We start from the raw sequence: 24,065 nt of genomic DNA on the forward strand, positions 1-24,065 counted from the left end.
CACTACTTTCAAGGCATTGCAGATGAGGTGGTCTCTCCCCTCCCATCTCTCCATGTTACCAAGCAGGTATGACGTGTGCCCTTCCCCAGTCCTTGGGGTCTGGCTCCCTCCTCATGTCAGCAAAGATGAATCTCTCTGGGATCTGGCAGGGTTGTTTTGGCTGCTTCTTAATGCACTCAACGGTGACTTTCATCAGACCCTGTTGACTTGAATAAATCTATCTCATTCCCTCATCTCTTCTTCTGCTCACTGGTCCCTTTTTTTTGTGGAAGTATCCGGTCACAGTTTATGCATTGTATGCTATTTATGCAGTTCAGCCCATGAAATATACATGAAGAGTCCCTTGGTCTTTCTCCCCACGGCTTCATAAATCTTGCATTGCTTTCTGCACAGCAGCTCAGCTTCATGGGGTGACAAGGAGCAGCCTCCCCGCTGCTCCTGCCCTGGGGCAGCAGCATCCTCCAGGGATGGTGGCACTACAGGCTTACACCCTGCTTGGCTGGCACAGGAGGGGTTCAGAGCCCCCTCCAGCCCCACTTTTAGGTTATTGGATACGAAAACAAAGACAGAGGTGCTGTTTCACTGCTGTGCAATGTTGCCAGCACTGGGGTCATCTTGCTTTGCTGTTTGTTTTGGGTTTACTGAAAACAGGAGTGATGCAGAGCATAATATTACCCTGTTCATGGCTTGTTAAGCATCCTCAAGAGTTGGTGTTCACTACTAGAGATGCGGCTGGGCATTTATTGTAGGGACCAAACGGAGGCTGTGGATAAGAACCACCTGAAAACTGAGTCTTTTAGCATATTCTTCAGGACCTGCTTTGCAGGTAAAACACCTTACCTTCCAGAGCAGGCAAATTTATTAGTTGGTGGTCACAAGGTGCAAGTGCCTCTTCTCACACTGAGCCCAGTGACAGAAAACAATAAGGAAACCCTGATTTGAGATTTGTGTAAGGGCTGGTCCTAAACCAAGGTAGGCATAAGGGCTCAAGGAAATGGTGTGATGGAAGGAGTTTGCAGGTAGCTCTCATCTTTACTGATAGCAATACCAAGTTTTGTCTATTTGCATCCTAATCCCCATTTCCTCCTGCTCATGTTGGCTGAGGAGCAGGGACAGGAAGCAGATGCTCTCATGGATGTATCTTCATGAGGGCACCATCCTTACTTCTACAGCAGCTGAAATCAGGGAGGCCTTGTTAAACACCTTTGTTCCTCAAGTGTTTTGCTTGCCTTCTTTCACTGTGTGTGGAAGCTGCTAGAGGCAGTGAACTTTCCTATTTTCCTTACGAGCCCAGCCTTGGCTATCTGATGCCTCTCTATCACCTGCAAAGCTATGTCACTTCCAGCTTCTTTAAAGAAATTTGCCCATTTTGTGTTTTCCCCTCAACAGGCTCTCTGCCTCCACGAAGCTATCAAGAACTCTGCCTACATGGGGCAAGTTAATATTTCCCCCCCCCCCTTGTCCTCAGAGCCCTCCCCATGTCTGTTGCCATTGCTGTCCAGCAGCAGACTCTGGGCTGAATAAGAAAAGACTACATGGGGACTGGAACATCACTCCAGAGAGATTTTATCCAAGTTGCTGACAACTGCAGTTTGCTAACCCAACTGACCTTGTGCTCCCTTTAAATATCACAGAATCACAGAATCTTAGGGATTGGAAGGGACCTCAAAAGATCACCCAGTCCAACCCCTCTGACAGAGCAGGAATATGGGTTGTTCCTCCTCCATCCCAGCCTACCATGCCTTTCCTGGCCAGTGGATATGCATATTGCCCATCATCTGCTGTGGCTCTCATACTGGGAGATCCAGCGTCTCCAGCAGCAGCTCTCCCCTTTGTCCTCCAGGAGTGGTCATCTCACAGAAGCCAGAAGGTGTTGACTACCCACCACCACCTCTGTTAGACCATTCCCAGGCTGATCTTTCCCAAGCATGGCTTTTCTGTCCCATTCCCCTTCAGAGCATCAGCTTGCCCCCAGATCCATGGGGCAGGAGAGGAACAGGGTTGGGAATGTGGTGACAGGCAGTCTGGCTGGCTATGGGTCTGCTGGGGTCCCTCTACAGAAAAAAAAACAACAAATAAAACAGTTCCTGGGGAAAAAAAAATAAAATCACTAAAATTTGATATTTCTGAGGGATGGGGGGTGTGGCCAGGAGCTGCTCTGGGGCTTTGCCCCACAAATCAGATAAAAAAGCAGATTTTCTCCCAAAAATAAAAACAGAAGAGGAAACAGCCTGTAAAAAGGTAGGATGCCTTCCTATGGGGTCTACACATCTCCCTCATTCCAGAGGCCCCTCTCTCCCCCAGGGACCACCAGATTAGCACTGAGTCTGTATTTAAGGAGAAAAAAACCCAGAGGATTTCCTTTCCAAGGTGCAAAATCCTGATGCTTTGTGGAAGCCAAGGGGGCATGCATGTGTGTGATCCACAACTGGATGTCACTGTTAGTCAAAGCTTTTTATTTTTATGAAAAAATAGAAATTCTCTTATCTTACACTACAAAAAAAAACCCCATGTACACAAACAAAATGCACAGAGAGCATTCAAGGATGTGGAGGAAAAAGGAAGGAATAAGTAGAGCAGTGCTACAGTCTCCTATGAGTTGAAATGCCAATGCAAGTAGTTGAGATGGATGCTGCAGGTCTGGCAGCACTGGAGGCAGCAGGTCCTGTACTACCTGCTCTAAGGAATTACAATAAAGGATTGGGAACTGTTAACTCTTAAGACTGCTACTGATGTATCTTACACACACCTTAATGACTAATTTCAAGACCACAGTAGTCCAAGGAGTTTACCACTGGGACTTCTAAATTATATTCCACACTGAATAGACAAAAAGAGATTTTACTTTCATTTTTTGTTCTTCTTGCCATTAACATATGGAAGAAATAAATAAACTTTTAAACTGATTTTTTTTTTCCTTTAAGCCAGTCTGCCTTGTTTATGCTCAGCTAATTTTTCCAAGTGGTAGCTACTCCATGAAATGTGGTCAGTCTACACAAGCCATGCTTGGGGGCGCTTCCTTCTTCCAGCATGAAAAACTATCTTGAAAAGAGCCTTTTCACCTCTTAGACCCTTTGAATTACCTTCCTTGCAATTAGCAGCAAAATATACTGGGGAAAAAGCACCATTACATTCATTGCACCAGCTGGACCAGCGAAGTGCTCAGACTTGCTGTAGGCAGGAACCTCCCCTACAGCCCTCACAAAAAAGCATCCCAATATATATGTTCATGACTAAAATACAGACAACTCATAGATTTTGGATGGGAACCAAAAGCCCCTGGGAAAAACCTCTGGAACTTGCTTATGGATATAGAAGCTGTAACATTTGGACCTACTTGTTAAAACACCATTTTATTTTATGCTCCAAGACAAAGCTTATTATACACAGACCTGTAGTACGAACAGCTCTTGAAATAAATAGAAAAGTTTATTTATTTATTTATTGGAGGAACTGAGAAGAGGTGCCCTATTTACAAATGCAGTCTGACTTTAAGAACACCTTGTTTTCCACTAGTTCATAATTTTGAAGTTTACTCCAGCATCTGGTACACATACCAGCCATACTGCACAAGCCTTTCAAACCCCACAAATGGTGTAAAGAGGATTATGCTGTTAGAAGTCCATGAAAAAAGACCAAACCAAACTCCTCCCATGGAGGCAACAGGTAAGGAAGAAGCAGAGATGATGGGCAGAAAGTGCTGTGTATTTGCTAATAACTTGTCTCTCAGGCTGGCTGGTGGATGTGGTTGGCAACCGAAAGATTCCTCCCGACGAAATGAGTTGTTTCTGTCTTCCTATGGGTTGTTTCCCCAAGTGCTGCAGGCAGGGAGGCACAAATAATCACAAGACTGTTCTGCTGACAGCTCTAATAATCTTATTTATTATATGAGAAGTCTTATTTTCTGCACCAAAATTAGCATGTTCTGATTCCTCTCTTCTCTTTTGTGGTCTGGTGGCTGCCAAAATGAAACTGTATGGGAAATCACACCATCAAGATTTGTCAGGAATTGCTGCAGCTCCTCTCTGTTTCCTGATTCCCAAGGAGCTTGGCAGCATCTCAAAGAGGAGGTGGCCATTTTAGAACAGGCAAGAATTGTCTGAAGAAGCCCTGCTGCTAAGAAAAAAAATGAACCACCCAACCCTCTCCACATAGACTTTTTTCTTTATAAACCATTTTTTGTATCAGATCTCACCCAAAGGCTAGGGGGAAATGGAAAAAAGACCTTTGAAACAGCTGAAGGTGGCATTCAACACATGCTGCTGCAAGATATAAAGGACACAGGCCTCCTCTTGGCACTGAATGAGCTCCTTAGGCTCATCTCTCCAGCACTGGGGATGAAGGGAGCTGCAACAAGTCAGTATGTCCATGTTCTCATCAAGGAAGGATGCTACAAGATGCTACCCAACCTCTAAGGAAGTGATACCTCTACAGAAACAGCAAACACTTGTCATCCACTGAGCCTTTTAAAAATCCTTATCTTAACCAAAACTTTCACAAAAAAATCCCAACCTATGACTACCAAATTAACTTTGCTGATTAATCCTATCTGCAACAAAAAGAGGAGGACAGCCCAAACCTGTTTCTTGGTGGGATTCCCAGGGGATCAGGTTGCCCTCAAGTCCCTCAGAAAACACCAGCCATGAGCTTATATGGACACATTGAACCCCAGTTGCAACTAAGTGCAGACCTGAGCAGTGCCAGCCCCATGTGGATGGGGCCCTCTCAGCCATGGGGTGCCAATGCTGTGACCACATTGGGCTGCTCTGCTCTTCTCTCCTCTCCACACTCTGCCTCAAAGTAGCCAAGTCCATACCCAAACTGAGAACGTCCAGAGAGACAATCTGTGACAACACAGTTCCTAAAATAATCCTGCCACCACTCTGAAGGATATACTACAAAATCTCCATGCTGGATGACCATGGGCTTGCCTCCACACCACACCCCAGGACTTAATCCCCACAATGAGAAGAGGAACCACAAAACCCCTTCCTTCCAGCTACAAACACCTCGTGGTTTCTCCCTGGGCTCAAAGCACAAGGGCAAGGGCTGCACTGGGAGATGGCTACCAGGCTGAAATGCTGGTGCAGAGGCAATCCCACACTGTCTTTGGGCAGGACTCAAACACACAAAAATTGATGCCATATTGTTGCTGGAGGCCACTGAGAACTAAATATTTAACTTTCTTCTTCTGGACATCCCCAGCCTGTGGTGGACAGGAAGAGGGGGTGACATATTTAAGTAGACTCCTACTTCATATATGTAATCAGAACTCCTGAAGGCTTTGTATGTTGCCCTAACCAAACAGCAGCAAAAATATAAAGCATAGCATAACACAAAAAAGGGGAGACAAACCAAAGCAAAACAGGTGGGAAAAAAAAAGAACAAACCAAGGAAAGAGCCCAAATCTTGTACCTGATGTGTAGCAAACTGTACAGTATATACATCTTAGTCATGTATTATCCTCCCAGAAGAGCAAACAAAAAGAACTTGGTAACACAGTGGGAGGGGAAAAAAATACACCCTGTATTGTTTTTGCCATGGAGCAAGCAACATATTTATACACTAGTCTCTATAACTTAATGCTGTGTAACAGCATTTTTTTTTTCCTTTAAATTTACAAAACAAAATATCTATCAAGAAATAATCTAATCATATTGCTCTTCAATACACCTCTGTAGACAAGTAAGACTCGAAGTTAAACTTCAGTAAACCGCAGCTTTTGGGAGCCCACAAACAGCTACAAAACTCCTTTACTCAAGTCAGTCCTTGGAAGTATTACCATGTGCTGCTGGAATTCAGTATATAAAGGTGCTATATATATATACATGTGTACGTATATATATATATCTATCTCCCATGTACAGCCAATGTGTGGTAAAAAGGCTTGTTGTCGTCATCGCTGAAGCTTAAGAGATGGGTTAACCTCACGTACAGCAGATTCGTTTCCATGTTCCATGCATCTTACATTTACTTCATGAAAATGAGGACACAAAGAGGAAGAAAAGGAAAACTTCAGTCAAACACTGCATTGGAAATGCTGCAGCAGAGGCCAGCGTCCTTCAGTTATAGAAACCATCGAATTTCCCTTTTTATCTTTTTTTTTCTTTTCTTTTTTCTTAGTCAAAATAAATCTCAGGGCTAGTGTACAAAGTGCAGGACCGACCCACTTGAGGAAGCGACTTTAAAACCGAGTTACAATGGCACCATCCCATTCACCAACTGGACCTTCATCTCTTGAAGGCTGTTCATTATCTTCTTCTGGTGACCAACAAGTGTCACTCCCAGCCGCCTCAAATCCCTGTGGGAGAAAGCAGACGTTGGTTCCAGGGACCTCTCAGGCACACGCCCCCGCACACACCACGTGCCACTCATGCCAATGCTGCTGCCAGCACCTGCCTCTTACCATTGATGGCACCCAAAGCCAGGCTTAGTTGGCCAGTTTTTTTCCCCATTTCATAAATAAATAAATACATAAATAAATAAATAACAGCTGGCAGCATCTGAGAGAGCTGAGATGATTTGACCAAGATCACCTCACTAGCCAAGGAGAAAAGCTGGACAGCAAAGTGTCAGCATTGCTTTTGGCCAAGGACTCTATTAGGTGTGAAAAGTCCTATTTCCAAGAGAAAAGCCATGTAAGAAAGCCTCTGTTGCAGTTTTCTCTTCTCCTGGGAGAGGCTGGTATTTGATCTCAGATACAAGCAGTGAGGACTGATGTCAATCCATGCTTCTTTCCTCTTCAGATGAGGCAAAGCCAAAGATGGACAAACCACAATCCTAGAGCCAATTGCTTAATGGCAAAAGTCTTGAGCATGGCCACCACCCCTATGACTCCCTAAAGTCAACAGCAATTGGCAATGCAGCTTCCTTCTGGGTCTTTGCAAATCTTCCCATAAACTCAACTTTGATTTTTTGGGGGCTGAACTCTAAAAGGCAAAGGCATTTGCATTCAATCTGTCTACTGGGCTGCCAGGACATGAAAGCTGTAGAATAAGATAGTTTATGTAAAATGCAGGAGGAGAAGGAAAGATAGTTTTCTCAGAAGCTCATACCTCTAAAATGTAGGTGTACAGATGCAGGTAATCACCAAGGTTCACCCTGAAGTTGTGAAAGTGGCACCTCCGGGGGACAATTTATCCCACCGAAAGACAGAAGTGGGACAAGTCATTCCCTGGAGATATTACAGCAGGACCTTAGGTGATCAGATTCAATGACACATCTAAAGCCAGGTACGGCTGTGGTTATGGCAGAGTATAGTTGCAGGGTTTCTTTACATGGGAAAAAGTATTAACAGAGAAACTGTAGAAATAAAAGCTTGGAAGAGCCATCAAGGCAGGCATATCTGTGTTTACAAGACAAGACATGGAGACTATTAGAGTAGCAGTTTGACTTAGAGGAGATGTAGTGTTTTGTCTGGAGACTTCCAGTAGAGAAAGATCAGCCCCTTGCTTTCTATCTCCAGTCTGGACTAAATAAAGGATGTTGTCAAAGTAGTGCTCCACAGTCTTGCCAATACGTGTGTGAATCCCAGAGCTGCTGACACCCTGTGTACAAGTCTTTTAGGATAAAGGTCTCCACTGAAAGCCAGCAGGACGTTACTTCCTTGAACACGTAGATGCTTTTTGGTGGAACTGGTATATGTAAGGGCTGGGGATCACCAGCAACACGCAGAAGTCAAATAATCACCTGAGACACACTGCACATGTGCCCTACGGCTCACAGCATGGATACATGCTGAATTGCAGGTCAACACATGCAGTGACCACCAAAGTGCTTTCACGTAACCTTGGGTGAGCTACCCATGGGAGTGTACCTCTCTCAGCAGCTTCACATTCTGGACAGACTCCTGTATGAGTACAACCAACCATCTATGTCCAAAACTTACACAAATAAAGATTGCTTTGAATAAAAAACAACCCTGAGTGAAGGCTAATACATTAGAACATGAGCTGGTTGAAGCCACAAGCTAGATCTGTTGTTCTCCAAGGATTGTCACACATTCAGACTTTCAATTTGGAAAATACCAGATTTTCTGCTCTGTACTGAGCACTTCATTTCATGATCATTCTCTATTTTGGCAACGTATCACGCCGATGCGTGGGGGAAATCACAATGTAAAGGGCATGGAACAAGGGTGGTCAATGAGCCACAACAGGAATGCTCCTCACCTGGCAGAGAAAAGGCTGCAGCACCCAAAAAAGGTGTCTACCTTCTCAAGGGGACATGCCTTCATTTCTGCCTCCATTGAATTGTGAAACTGGTTCAGCAAGCCATCTTAATAATGAAGGGAAATGTTGTAATGCTGTTGTTACATGCAATTTATTTTATGTACACAGCACAGTTGGAAGCTCACACCAAAGATAAAAAAAAAAATCCCAAAAAACAACCTAGTATAGGACCTGATTTTTAAAAGAGCCATAATTCATCTTCCCCTGCTGTGTGTTGCTCTGCTGGTCCTTTTTTGAAAATTCAGTTTGCTTTTTTTTCCTGGTATCTAAAGTGCAAGCTGAGCTCTTTTGAAAACCCAGCACCACATATTACATAGGTGTATCATTTCTGATACTCTTACATGTTATGCAGGAAAAAAATTGCCTGAAACTATGAGAAAGGCAAGTATGTCTTGGCATTTCACATTCAGCTCTGCCAGTTTAATAAAAAGAACCCTACTCACTATACAGGTTTGGTTTTTTTTCTCCTCACAGTATCCCGTTAACTCAATATCCTTGAGGAGTGTCTCATTGATTTACAAGAGAGACAGAACAAAAAGGAGTTTCTGGTTTCAATCAATTAGCTGCTCACCAAGGGTATCCAGTCAGTTTTTTTGAATATCAAATCCTCTTGAATGTGGAGTCACTGGTCAAAAATGTGAGGACTCCTCAGAAAGGGGAAAAAGCTACCGTGCGGTCTTGCACCTCTGCAAAGATGGACCAGAAGACAACAGCTTCTGAGCTAGATGCTTGCCTAAGTATAAAATGAGCAGTTTTTTTTCAAAAGCCACTTTAAGTGTTGTAAAGGCAGCAACAAAACTTTGAAAAAACCACCTAGAGAATGCATGAGCTTTAATTCCCATTTTCCAGGCGTGATTTAGAGCCCATTGCACACTCCCATGCATCCAGTGCTGAAGGTCTTAAGAGAAGTGTAAGGCAGAAGGCCATTTGAAACAAAATTGGCTGCACAAACCAGCTGGTTTTGGGACAAAAAAATATTAACTTCTGTGCCAAAAGACTGCAAAACAACAGTTCTCAAGCTCCAATCCAGAGCTGCCTGGCTCATGTGAATGCAGCCAACTGGCAATTTCACTGGGCTCAGATCCACAGAAATGTCTGTGGTTATCTACTGGGGCTTTGCAATAGAAATGTGCAAGAAACTGCATAACTAAGAGCCTGGGGGTGCAAAAAACACTTGTGAGCAGGATCCAGGCTGCATCTTGCTGTGCACTCCAGTGTTGGGTTTTGTGCTCACTGCTGTGGCAGTGGCACAGGTGCTCCCCGAGGCCATGGAGATGTGTGTGCCCGTGTGCTGTGGGGTCTCCCGCTTTCAAAAGACCTGATCTGCCCCAGCAGTTTTTACTCTTTCTTTCAGGGAGAAGTCTCTTTTAGCTTTCATTCACATAAGGCTGAAAACGGAAACAGGCAGGAATTCAAATCACTTGCCAACACAGTAGTCAGAGGCCAACCTCAGCTGACCAGAAAGCCAAGGAAATAAAGAGAAAAATTGGTGTTGGCTCACCCCAAACAGCTTGTGTAGAGCTGCATGCATGCTGGACTCTTCCCACCACCTTGCACGAAAGCCCAGCTGCAACATGCCACAGACAACACACTATGCCCCTTCCCTGCAGTATCCTCCATTTGGAAGGGTTGAATTCACAATCTCCACGTTTTAAGAAATATATTTAAAACATTTTATTTACAAACAGAACTACTTATACACCATGGACCAGTTTGTCAAACACAGTGTAGACTAGGACTGGATTGCCACATAAAATACAACCCCCCTCACCAGCTGGTTAGTCATGCAAGCAAAAGGGCCAGCTTCCTGAAAGATCTCTGTGGTTATCAGCCATCAATCTACCACAGATAGTTTGCATTTCACCTCCTATCCATGCCAGATTTCACCACTCTTCCTCACGTGGTGTAACTCTGTAATTGCCTGTGCAGACTGGAACTACTCATGGATTTAGCCAGTTGTCAGTTCAAATGAGGGGAAAGAAGAACTTCAAAGACCTTCAGAAGATGCTAAAGAGAGGGAAATCCACTTGCTAGGACCTTTTACATTAAATGAGGACCTAAAAACATATATTTTTTTTAAGAGTTCATCTGCTCGTGTTCATTATTCCCGTCAGACTTGATTACGAGGTGAGAATTGGTTTGTTCAGAAGCAGATGCAGCATCACAATCTCAGGGCTGAGATTTCAGGTTAAGAATAATCATCTAGAGCAGGTGAACTCTTAAACACTCTTCATCCAGTATAACTTTTAATAAATAATTTATTTTATTTTAGAAGAAAAAAATATACAATGCAAAGCAACACAGCACATATTATTACAAATATTCAGAGCTCTTCATCTAATAACAAACAACAGGGTGTCCTGAGATTCAGTGTGTACAGATCTTTCAAAAGGTGGAAATATGTAGTCCACATGGTTAATAATTGGTCCAGTCAAGGGTCAGACTGAAACTCATGTCATGGATCTATCTATTCTTGAGTATTGTCCTGGTAAAGTTATTCGTGCAGTGGATTGAAAGAGCTCCAGACACACTCAAAGTCATTAGGTGGTCCACAAGCTTAAAGAGCAGGTCTGGTCCACTGGAAAGGTTGCCTTCAAGTCTGATATCCAGTTGGAAAGAGGGGGTGGAGGGTGAGGCTCCACTTTTCACAGGGTGATTCGTCCCTTTGCAAGAATTAGAGCTAAATGTAGAAATCACTCTTTGTTTGAGCACATACATTTTCAGGTCTTTGCTTAAGCAGGCAGAGCTCAGGACTTGGGGTGATATTCACTGGGCTTAGCTTTTTAATCTTTTGGTTTCAGTTTTTTTTCACTAATACTACTCTTTTCTGGAATAAACGCATCAAGCCATCAGCTTGAAAGAAGCAGGGCAGTAATTGGGATTTTGCTTTGCATGCCAAGAGGGGGGGATTTAAAAAAAATGCTTAACAGCTACCATCTCAACCAGGTCCTGTGAAGAGGCCACAAGCTGGGTGCCCACAGTCACCAGTCCCATCAATGCAATGGCCAAACCCTCCTACAGTGCCAGTAATATTTTTTTTTCAGAACATTTTATGAATTCTTTACATGAATAATACTTTTTTTTCTGCCTTTTCTGGCAGCAATTACCCAGTTCTCCATTCTCCATGTAGTTTCCACATCTGTCTTCTATGCAGTTTGAATTGGGGAAAGAATTTTGAATGATATTAGAAAGCAACCTCTTAAATTGTAAACACTGTTATACTGATGTCATTTGGGGAAAGCAATTCAGATGTTCAGATCATCTTTCACCCAATCCCCCCAAGTCCCAGCTCTGGAATATACTGAGCAGTTGCCCCTATTAAAAATTACAAGGAACAGTTAACCTGAATTCTCCTTTGTGAAGTACCAAATGTCTTGTTGTTCCCTTTTACCAGGAGAAAAAACCCCAAAAACCTCCAGAATTCCCCTCCACCCCCCGATATATTAACCTGTAAAGAACTTTGCTCATTCCAGTGTTTTATTTTTTGCAGAACTCTCATGTGAGAGTCTCAGCTGAGCCCACCCAGAAGCCATTTCTCTCCATTACTTTTGTTGATTTCAGAGTACATGGTTCAGGCTTTCAACATGGACACCTTTCCTCCTAAGTCACTATGATGGTTTCCTCTTTTTTAACTGCTGAAAATGTTTTTGGTTTTATTTTTGTGTTTTGTTTTGTTTGTTTGTTTGTTTTGTTTTGGTTTGTTTTTTTACTATATCTGAGAGAGATGAGAGAAGTCTTGATTTGGATGTTTTTTTAACAAACTTTCCACAGTTTTCCCAAAAATAGCCTCTAGTGAGGTCAAGTCCTCTTACTATACCACCACTGCAATGCAAAGGTGTGTGGGCTGAGCTGCTCAAGAACCAAGCCTGATTCATCCAATCATCTCTGTCCAAGGCAGCTGTGGGAGGAATTTATTTACTGGCATGGATAACTAACTAGTTGAAGTTAGTTCCAACTTTTTTTTCAGTTTCAAATGAAATGCAAGATGGATTAATGAAATAAATCCTTTCAGCTTAAAAAACCCCCAAGCAACAAACCCAAAAGGTCCCCAGGCATCAGCTCCTCTGTGCTATTCTGCTGCTGTAAAAGCCCAGAAGAAAGCTGAAGCTGAGTAGCTCAGACACGTTGTCTCCACTGCGGCCAGAAATGGACCAGAGTAGGATGACATTTGTGCTACAGAAAACATACTGGGACCTGGTGGAGGAGGCAGTTTGGAGCTTGTGAGGGTCAGAGCATCTCTGGCAGCTACAATCTAAAAGACTTTTAAACCAGCTGGCATTTCTGGCTCGAACTGTACAGATAATGGTTTTCTTGATCCACTGCTAATTGAAAAAAAACAAACATTTTTAAGTACTTTTGGGTAGCCTGAAAAGGTTTTGGGGAATACTTTTGAAATTTCTGGAATATCAAAGAGTAAATATAGGGAAGTATTTAAAGTTTTAAGTAAAATTAAGGAGCTAATTTCATGATCTTAAATGTTGCACTCAAGAAAATGGGAGGTTAGGAATAGTTTTGTCAGTGGGATGGGGTGATAAGACTGTTTAAAGCTACATGAGGAAGTGAACTTCTAATTTACTGTCAAAAACAGTAATTAATTTGGGTTTGAACTTTCTGACCCAAACCAAAGTATTTAAATCCTGAACATTTATTTTAGAGCTCTTGAAATGGCATAGAATTCTAAAGAGGAACAAACTGGAAGCTTTTGGGAAACATTATTTTCTTCTATGATATGACTAATTCAGTAAAGCAGCATGAAGTCTATGATATATTTTAGGCAATCTGCATTTTCTACCAGAACTTGCCTTGGTTAAAAGAGCTGACACAGTAGCAGGGAACGCTCCAGTGTTTCCCTTTTCTCTTAAATTACTGCCTCATCCTATCCCTCCTCTTCCCACTTGCTGTCTAGCTAGGTCTTCCTGCCATTTGGATTCTGACCACCCTGGAGATGGACCTCCTCCTTAGTCAATGTTAGTAGATCACCAGTCTGAATATAGCCCCAAAGCCTGGTGTTTCTGTGTGTTGCCATATCAGATGAGTAGGTAAGGAACCGGAGAGTCCTCAAAAGCCAAAGTAACATGGTGTGTAATTGCAGGACTAGTCTGGGAAACAGCAAGTAAGAGTCTCAGACATCCAAAAAAGGATCTAGGTAGAAATCCATGCACTCCCTAGACAGTTGCTAGAGATTATTTAATCCCAAACTCAAGGTTTTCATGTGAATGCCTGAAGACAGACTGGATGAGTCCAGGTGTAAGGAACAAATATTAGTGATGTGAGTGGAGCAAATAAAATCTGAGTGAGAGCAGACTTGTTCCTGCACTCCCTTCATGTATGTAATGCAAAACTGAATTCCATGGAGATGTTACTGATATGCACCACAAGCGAAGGATATTGCTTTGCTTATTGCTCACCCTGTACAGTGAGCTCCACAGCAAGGAGAAATGCTGCAGTTCTGTAGGGTGTGGAGATTCTTCTTTTACTCCTAATCCTCGGCACCTATTCTGTATGTGCACTGGCAATCTGCATGTAGTTGGAAGAGCCACAACCTTCTCCAAAGCATCATGGAACATAATCCTTCCCATTCTGCCTTAATGCCTGCAGTAAACTAGACTCAACTTAAGCCAGCTAGAAAGGCAGGCTTTGAGAGGAGTTTGAGTAATCAGCAGAAGGAAAGTACAGATGTAATTACACAAGCAAAGCAGTCAATTAGAGATGAAGCATAAAAAATCAGTAGCACTGAGGCATTTACCAAGTAATTTGAGTGCTGTCACCCCAACTGCAGTCATACCCATGTGCAAAAAACAAGGGCACATTCAGAAAGAAGAATCTTGGCTACGGAACCTGTCCCCTAGAGCTGTGGATTTGCTGATGCTCTTCTGTTGGCATCTGTGCTTATTTCTATTAAAGTTTAATACTATTTCTATGCCTTACTGGGTTTGACTGTCCACTTGGTTACAAAACCAACTAATCCAGTCTAAAGCCAGTATACTTCTGTGTGGGCTCTAGCTCCTACATATTTACTAGTAGAGTGGGGTTTTTCATTTGTTGGTAATCCTAAATAATCAACTGCTACTATGTTGAGAGGACAGCAAAGTCAAACATTAACTTTTGTGAGTAAAGGAGCCAATTATATATAAAAAAAAAGGGTAATGGTTTCCCTTTCTGCAGCCTCATACCTACATATTTGTGAATGGTTTGTCTTCCCACCCCTCTGCAATTCTAACAAATGACATGAAAATGATCTGGGCACTACTCACTCTAGGGTCACCTGAGCCACAGCATCCATCGAACTGTATCCATTCTCCATGAAGATCTCTGTGTATCGGCCCATTTTGATGGCTTCCAGCCACTCACCCACTGACCTGTAGGCACCACTCCCAAGTGGACTGTGCTCTACCAGCAGATTTGATACTCTAAAGAGAAGCAAAAACAGAGAAGCAAACAGAATCAGCATCGAGATGTACCCAACATGACTCAGTTGCTTGCATTTTTATGGTAACATGATTCACTCGTTGCATTTTCTGTGTTTGCTGCAGCCTGAATCCTGCCAGCAGGCTTGATACACAATTGATTAAACATACCACTTTACCTGTAACTTCACCCACTTTTGGGTTAGTTCCTGCCATTTCTGGTCCTCACTGCAAACAGAAAGAGGAGGAGAGGACTATTGTCCATCTGCATTATCACTTGCCCACAAGCAGACTCCTATCAGGCTCCCCCAGTCACTCTCAGTCTTTGGTTTCATTCCTCCCACTTTTGTTTTCCTCCTCCTCTTTTAATGCTCATAATTCACTTAAGACAGCCCAGAGCCTGGAAGCTGAAACCCAAATTACATTTCCCAGCAGCAGTTATCAATGGCAGGCTGCTGTTACCAATGCAGGGGCTGCTCCTGCAGAGTCGGGTGGGGATTTCAGATACGGGCAGCATCCAGCAAGCCCTGCAGAGAGCAGCAATGCTCCAACCATGCTCCAGTCCTGAAACCAGAGCTTGACTCCTGCCTGCTTGCTCAGGAACTGTCCGCAGCAATAGCTCCCTGTTCAGTAATGCCACGCATGGAAAAAGCAAATTCAGGCAAATAATAACCCTTCACCACAGCAGAAACACTGATACAGTACCTGGCACAAGTGACTTGCACTGTGTACGGGTCCACCACCCTACTAATGCTGCACAGAGTGCAAAGGGGGCTTCTTCAAGTTCAGCCAGAAGTAAATTAGATTTGTCCACTGCTTTGGAAACCAGGACATAGAGCTACCATACACCTCGCATAAAGATTATTACCCACAGGGAAAAAAACATTTTCTGGGTCAGCCTCCAGCAGTGAGAATTGCACTTAAAAGACTTTCAACTGGAAGGAGAGCTGGGATATTATATTATTATAGTACTTGAGGAATCTTCAGGTATTTTATGAGCACATTAGTATTATTTGTTTATTTAATAGCAATGCTGAAGGGTCCAATAAAATGTGAATACTTGCAGTACCAAGAACATAATGGCTTCCCATAACATTTTATACACACAAGGAATTCAAAAGTCCTAAGTAGTCATTACGAGAAGTGGATTTTCATCACTAATGTCAGGAGGTACCTACTGATACGCACACAATCTAATGTAGAGAGCGACTTCCTTCCTTATTTGCATTAATGAGAATTTCCATAAAAAATATATTACATATATTAAAAAAACAACAAAAAACCAAACCAACAACCTTTACAGCAGCTGTATGTTGAAATTATTATCAATTTGGAATTACTATGGCCTGGGCATAACAATCTATGAGTACAGAAACAAAGTCTGGATGTTCAGGTGCTCCCTCCACATTGAAAATACCAACAGCAGCTCCAAAAAGGAGAGGTTTAGAATTGCATGGACCTTTTAATAGAACAAAGCATCAGTAAAGTGCTTAGCAGCTCAAGGAAATAGTTTGTAGCCTATTTTCCTCTTTTCTGGCCTAAGAAAGTGCATGAACCACTGCATAACAGGCCTGGAAAATGAATGTTCTAAACTGAAATAAAAGAGAAACAGTACATATTTTGTGCTAACTTAAACCTTTTCCTCTAGGTTTGTTGATAGTTACATTACATGTAACTGCTAAAAAGAGTAATTTATTCTTCAGATGGCGAATGAACCATGTAAAACAGCTCAAGGAATCAGATCTCTCTTGTACTTAAAAATTAAGAGATTTCATGTTTCTTCTCTTCCAGTGCATGAGATGCCATACGTGGGGACAAGCTGGCATGAGGAGGTGGGATCTAGTTGCAAGAGGTGAGATGAGGCACAGGCAGCTATGCAAGACTCACCCAGATGATACGGAGCTCTTGATGGGTCTAAGCTCACAGCAGAACATCTGCTTTAGTCCACAACTCAGTCCAACCTCATCTTACATTGTGCTCATTCCTGTCTGAGGAAAATTATGCCTTTTTTGCCTCCTCAGAGAATAAGTTTTTCTGAAGGGTCTCTTCCAGTGTTAATCAGGGGAACTCCACTGCCGTCAGTGAAGCAGCGATGATTTATATTCATCCCTCCTTCGTGGCCTTGCAAGGGACTGAGTGATTAGCAACACAAACAGTCCAGAAGTAACACAGCTTACAGTGAAAAAAGAATAAAAGCCTCTCTATGGCTCCAGTACAGTGAAGACCCCAATACTCACAAATAAATATTAATCTGCTTTTCCCCAAGTGCAGTATCATGTCTTGACCATATTTACCTTACTTGTGGCCGTGCAGCTATTCAGAGTCATGTGAAAATGCACACCAGCTGTTCTTATCACTTAATGTGCTTTTAGCAAATGATTTGTGTACAGCTCTTTGGGAACCACAGAGAGCCTCTTGTGATTACCAAGACTGTCAGAACTAGCAGTGGCAGCTAGCTCACCTGGGAATAGTAGTGGGAGGATGCATTTGGACATCCTGAGTTTCCCCAAGAGATGCTCTTTATTTGTATTACTAAGATAAAGTCAACAGGCAGGTAATTGGAGCAACATTTACCATCTACTTCATGCCCTCAATTCTTGCCCTCTCTAACCTTGAGGTAGAGCACAGGTAGCTTTATCATAGACTTAGAAATACTGCTGAAACTCCCATTTCTGAAAGACAGGCCACAGTAATTTTCTTTGTGGCAGCAGCACTGCATTTATAGAGTAACTGAATTGCTCACCTGCTTGCCAGTTTCAACAGAAAAAGCTGATTTGGGACAACTCCCCTGGACATAATGAATCTGGAGCAACATCCACTAGTGGACGTGTGCAGGCTAAATAATAAGTGGTAATTCAACCCCAGGGGTCCATATTCAGACAAGGAACTTGCTCTGAGAAATGGCTCTGGCCCGAGTTGGTACCTGCTCGATGCATTAACCAATGTCTTCAAGCTGCTTGGGTTACGGATGAGCTTGTCCAACATGCTGACAATTTCGTCAAACTTGGGCCTGCTGTTGCGGTCTTTCTGCCAGCAGTCGAGCATGAGCTGGTAGAGAGCAGCAGGGCAGTCCATGGGACTTGGCAGGCGATAGCCCTCCTCCACGGCTTTAATCACCTACAGGAGACAAAACAGGAGGCTGATGAGTTGCTTTTCTTCTTCTCCTCATCTTTTCCCCAAATGCAAGCTAACTTCAACAGAGAACTTTGGGAGCAGAAATATGCTCACATACAATTTCTACAGCACCCCAAGTCTGCACACCAGAGGCAAACCCAGTAAACCCCACTATCTTTCATATATCATTTTCTATGGGATGGGTTGAATAACTTAGTTTTTGGTCACTGCAAAATAAATCTAGAAAGCCAAGGCACTTCTGCAATCCGGGGGCCATATTGCCAGGTTGCACTTGTCCAAAGCTCAGCTGAGGTCTGCAGGTTACATACCAGCAGCCTACCCTAAGTCCATGAAAAGCAGCCTGCAGGGCTTTCTGGCATCTTCTTGGAGTGCAGTGATTTTGTTTATTCTGATGTTAGCTTGCTTTTAAATGAAAAAGCATGTGCTAGACCACAAATTTGTATTACAATAATAAAAGTCTGACTGTATTTCGAAAGAGACTTTGAATGCTAATTGATGGATGGATTGAAGGCAGAGGCAAAACAACCATCTCATATATCATTCAATACTGTCTGGGTTTAGTAGATTCTTAGTGTGGCCACATTTCTGCCAGGAATTTAAAATGTCAGCCCAACAGTATGTAAAAATTAAAACCAGGGGAGGGTTGTTGCACTGATTTAAAATACAAACCATCTATGGTTCTATATCTAAAACAAGAGGCATGCACACGTGCTGCCTGCCCTCTTGAAAGGCAGAAATGAATAAATGAGAGCAGAATTGAAGAAAGCTACTTGTTTTTCCTAGTTTTAGACAGATTTACAGCAGGGCTCCAAGCCCAGAAGTTCCCATTTTGAACCATTATTATTTTCAGGAGAATGCAGCTTGTGTTTCAAGCCACAAGGGTCTGTGACTGTGCCAGGAGAGTCCCAGTGGCCCATCTTCACACCCTCAACCCTCAAGACTCTTTCACCAAAAGGAGCTGGACACAGTTATTTGTTATGTGGAATACCACAGAACTTCACTGTTGCACTCCAAGTACTGCCTCAGATGCCATTTCTTCTAGGCACAGTCTCACGATTTGAAAACAACCTGTGTTTAAAAAGAAAGCTCTGTGGTTAGCACAGAAGTAATTTTCTTGATCTTTAGTGTCTCTATGAGCAGTACAGGAAGAGTTGTGCCAGGCTGGCATTGCATTTCAAAAGGCTCTGAAATTCAGGATTGCATGGCTGGCCTTCAAATCCTCTTCTGCCACAGGGCTTTTTGCTGAGTGGTAGAGTCCTAGGAATGAGCTTACCTGGCTGAGCAGCAGTAGGAACCTCAAAGTCCCTCAGGATGTACATAGTACAGAAATTGGGCAAGAATTTGTAATCTTCTCCAAGGGTAGCCCACAAGATCTGGCCCACAAGACCTGCAGTCCATTTGCAGTCATCTAAGATTTCATCTGTCAGTGGAGCTTGCACTGTGCTCCACCCAACATGTGCTTGCAAGGAATCTCTTCTATGGCTTGGCTTTTGCTCACAGCATCAAAAACCAGTCCTACCACACTATGCTTCTGCTGGTCCCTGATACCAAATTTGCAGATGTCCTATAAAAAAAGCCTCAGTGTGGCAAACCCACAAGAACATTACTTGCTGTGTCCGTATCTGTATTTATAGCAATAATTGATCATCCTCCAGCTGCAGCAGAAAGCAAATAGTAGTGAGACAGGGAGCAGACCATCTGGCACCAACTCAGAATATCTGAACTACATCTGCAGTGGGGTTATACATGTCTGATATTACTGGCAGTAACATCACAATCAATAGCATTAACTCAATTTACAGGATGTAATTCATTCTGATGACACAATGTAAATAGTATCAAAATACTGTGAGGAGCTAAGATGCTGAAACACACTCTTGCATTCGAAGAAACTCTCATGCAAAAGAGTCCAAAATTCATGTGATCAGAGTCCTCTGGTCCTCTGCATGGAAGCCAATGATGTACCTAACACCACTGATTCTTCTGTCAACACAAGCAGGGGAGGAAAGAAGAGGCTTTCAGAAGATGAAGGAGAAAGGCATAAATCACACGAAATATGCCACAGCACTGAATTGGGATTCCTGGGCTACCACCACTAAGGCACCTGCACAGTGGCATAGAGGTAACCCAAGCAAAGCCTGAGCAGGATGGTCATAAACATCTCACCATTTCTCTGCTTTCTGCTGCTAAAAAATGAGTCCCCCATCCACTTCTTCTCAAGCAAGCATGAAATTCACAAATTCACACTGTGCCCCACAGTGCATGGAGGTCGGACTTTTCAGAACTGTTCTGCAAAATTCATAGTGCTACAATCCAGACAAGGGATGTCTCTGGCCATGCAGCATTATTCACTGGCAGCAGCCTGAATCTTAGTCTGGCATTTACTGAACAACATCTGTGCTATGCTGGGTGCATCAGCATTAAAGATAGTTACAGTGCTCAGTGTGACTGAAAAAGCTTGGCTCTCAATTGCTGCATTCTCTGCACAGGCTATGGAAGAAAGTCTCTACATTTGATTGAGATAAATCCCTGCGTAGATACATGCTGCTTTACCAAACTTCCTGTAAATGTGACAGCCTCAGTGTCCTGGTTTGAGCCAGGATGAAGCCAATTTTTCTTTTTACTGATTTTTTTTTCCTTCAGTAAGCTTTCTTGTAACTAGCAACAGTGTGTTCTGCTAGGCTGATAAGACAGTGGAATGTTTTTCTAACTACTGAGGCTTCAAGGCTGCACCTGCACTCTGCCGGCTCAGACACTATGGGGAGATCTGTGACCCCCCCCGTAGGAGGCTGAGTTAGACAGACAGCAAAATTGGCCAAAGATATTCCATTCCATATATCTACGTAAGCTCAGAGGAAGGTCAGAGATCACAGAGGACAACTTCCTTCCTTCTTCTTCTTCCCTTCTCTTCCGTCCATGGCTGGTGTCCGGGCAGGACTCTGTTCATCCATCACCGTCGATCCTCAGACTTGATCTCTTGTGACCCCCATAACTCTGTGCTTTCTCCAGCAGCAGCTCCGGGATTCCTCGGGACTCTTCCCAGTTCAGGAAAGTGCTGTGGGAGTTGCTGGGGTGGGGGGAGGCGAGAGGTTTTTGCCCATACCTGAATATATCTGTATATAATTGTATATATTTTCTTGTATCATTCATTAGTGTTTTAATTAAAGCTGTGTAGTTTAGTTTTCAATCCAGCCAAGTCTCTCTCTTTTTCTCTCTCTCCTTCCCTACCTGGGTTGGGGGGAGGGGGGATCGAGAGCATTGTTGTCGGACCTGAGTTAAACTGTGACACTCAGCAATGCAGAAGTGGTGGGGCATTCATGCCAAACAACGTGCTCATCTCGCTGGCAAGAAACACGGTGCGATGGTCTCAAAGGTATCGCTCCCAGACTCAAAGTGAGATGAGACAGCAGCTCAGTGTGACAGGTAGTAACATCCACTGATGACAAAAGCCCAGAGACAAAATGCAGGAGGAGCAGAAGGCTCAGCTGGAGCCTTTGCTGCCAGTGAAACAGCAGAAAGTCAAGGGGACTGGAAGGCTGCTTAAAAAATAAAAAGGATGAAACATCAGCTGTTGTGACCAGAGGGAACCCATGGCAGAGCATGGACCTGCTTTCCTTGCCCAGAAGGTAGTAGCATCTCTGCAGGTGGCAAGGCTGCAGAGATGAAGTGGGAGGGATCAGGAACAACTCCATTTGCTACATGAAAAGTGGTGCTTTTTCACCCAAGCGCAGAGCTGCTTTGCATGGCTCATGGTGAACCCGGCCACACTTCATGGTTCTCAGAAGTGTGAAGTTGACAGAGAGGCCTAGAAAATCTGGCAATCCCAGGCTTAAATTTTTTTTGCCTTAGACAAGGACAGATGTTTATGGTGAGCTTGGGGTAGGAGGTAGCCCTGCAGAAGGATCAAGAGATCCTTACAGAAGCTGGAATCAGAGCAGCAGTCAGGAGGCGGACAGCGTCTCAGGGGTCTTCCTGTTTAGAGATGCTTCAGAGAGTGTTTTGAGGTCAAAGGGACACTGGGGGCCAGGAAGAAGGGGAACACAACTCCAAGGGTGCTGTACAAACAAACAATGAGACCTTGCACAAACTTACAAGACATTCAAAACAGCAGCAAAACTATGCTCTCAAGATCAGCAATGCAAAGGCAACCAAGATGCAGCTCTTTGGACTGCTGTCATTAGATCACATCACCCACCTTTTGTGCAGGGAAACTAAGCCCTTACCATGATTCTCTTGAGTTTCTGTTTTATGTGACAGCAGGGATTTGAAGACACAATTGAAATGCTGCCAGTTATTAGCATCTATTCCCTTCCAGGCCTTTGTCATTAAGCAGAAGAGGGACATGCTCCAGCTCTAACAGCATTAGTGAAGCTCCAGTAGCCTGCTAGGGGAAGCAAGCTTGCCTCTGTGCAGACACATTTCCCTCTGTGCACAGCCTGTTTGGGGCTGCTGCTGCAAAATAAGCAAATCAAATGGGAGGATTGTTTTTGTCTGGCAGGGGGAAGCAAAGCCCTTTTTACAGCGGCTCTGTTCCTCTCGTGCCACCCTGCATCTCTGACGGCAGAATGAAGTCCAAGCCCTCAAAGTCCCACCCTGCAGCAGCTCTCACACATGCTTACATCTTGGTTTGTCATTTCCCAGTAGGGCCTCTCGCCGTAGGACATCACCTCCCACATCACGATGCCGTAGCTCCAGACGTCGCTGGCCGACGTGAATTTGCGGAAGGCGATAGCTTCGGGTGCTGTCCATCGGATGGGGATCTTCCCTCCCTAGGAGGTGAAGAGAAGAAAAAACCCACAACAAAACCCAGACTGCAGAGGAGGGCACAGAGCATGCAAAAGAGGACGAAACTGCACTTCTTAGATCACAGAGGGATGTGATTTTCTCTCTGGAAAGAGACATCGAATTTTAAAGTAAATCTGTTTGACAGCATGGGGCCCCTTTCCGCATTATCTCATCCCATAAGCATTTGTAGGCTGCCTACTAATTGGCTGTCCTGAAGGTTTGTTGTTTGAATGCTGGGACATGTATAGGATCAACATCTCAATTATGTTGCACAGGTTGGTAGGGGAATACAGTTCCTTCGCTTCTGAGAGTGAGCGGGGGAGGAACAGACAGCTCTGAAGTGGAGGAAGACTTTGATCTAACGAGGGCTTCATGCAAATTGCTGCGGAAGTAATGCTGGGTGTTTTCTTTCTTCCTTTTTTTTTTTTCTTCTTCTAATGCAGTCCCGGTCCAGCAGAGAGATCTGCATAGTGGGCACAGAAATCTCTGTATGCAAATACCAGCCTGCTTGGCCTCTGCTGTGGGACTGAAAATGATGTCACAGCTGTCAAATGTGCTTTGCTGTTTCCTTTCCCCCTTTCTACCATTTTAGAAACCAAACTTCAGACCAGCTCTGAGAAGGAAGAGGGGAGGGAAAGGGGAGTTTAGATTAAGGAATATTTTTCTCATTGGGTTTAAAGAGTTTTCTCCCTTGATTTATATCAAAACATATTTTACTGTGAAGTCCCTTCCTCTCAGTCTTGAGCTAAATATTAGAAAGTGTCCCCGAATGCCCCCAGCAGTGTTTGTTATTGGAATAAGGTAGAATTTGGAGCACATTTTCAAAGCAAGCTTTTAAAAGTGCCTTCTTCTGATAATTAGTTATTCATAAGCTTATCAGTGCATGTCTTAAGTGAGGGGCCAGATTCTCAGTAGTGCCAATTAGCACATGGCAGCACTTTGCCACCACAGCAGGGCTGGCCAAGAGCCTTCCAGCCTGCAGGGAGGCTCCAGTCCAGCCATGCACTGAGTCCTGTCAGGGGCTGCGGCAGCCAAGAGCTGAAATGCCTTTCCCAGATCTCTGCAGGAACTGGGAATGTGACCAGAGAGCTCCCATCACCCACAAAACAATACCCTTGGAAAAACACACTAATAGGACATGTCCAGGCATGCCAATCACTGCTGTGAATATTGCAGGCTCTCTCCAAGCCTATGCTGCTGAGGATGGATCCTATTCACCCCCTGTTTGCAGTGCTGAGGCCATATGGCCTTACACTGGGATGGGAGGGCTGATGCCCTGAAAGGATGGATCAAGGATAGAAAGGGGCAGAGCACTGAGGCTTGAGTGACTCTTTCTCAGGTTGGGGAATATTATCCCCAACAGGGTAACGTTGAGGGCAACATGCATCATTTGCAATGGGCACTACACGTGTCAAACTGTTCAGAAGATCACCCACCTCCGCATGGGTGTCTAAGTAAAGAACTTACTCTTTCCACACTTTGGTATTTGCCAAAGAGGACAGAACAG

At 43.8% G+C, this 24,065-nt stretch overlaps 1 protein-coding gene across 1 annotated transcript in view; it reads right to left on the bottom strand.

The window, feature by feature from the left end:
- Positions 1-6,119: 6,119 nt before the first annotated feature.
- The window catches only part of EPHA5 (EPH receptor A5), a 160,913-nt gene continuing 142,967 nt past the window's right edge, over positions 6,120-24,065 (bottom strand). The window contains 4 exon segments of the mRNA XM_010009013.1: positions 6,120-6,301; positions 14,486-14,641; positions 17,562-17,755; positions 22,393-22,542. Coding sequence (XP_010007315.1) covers positions 6,196-6,301; positions 14,486-14,641; positions 17,562-17,755; positions 22,393-22,542 — 606 coding nt within the window. The 3' untranslated portion in view covers positions 6,120-6,195.

This window comes from Chaetura pelagica, unplaced genomic scaffold (genome assembly GCF_000747805.2).
Source record: "Chaetura pelagica isolate M959 unplaced genomic scaffold, ChaPel_1.0 scaffold221, whole genome shotgun sequence".
Lineage (NCBI taxonomy): Eukaryota > Metazoa > Chordata > Aves > Apodiformes > Apodidae > Chaetura > Chaetura pelagica.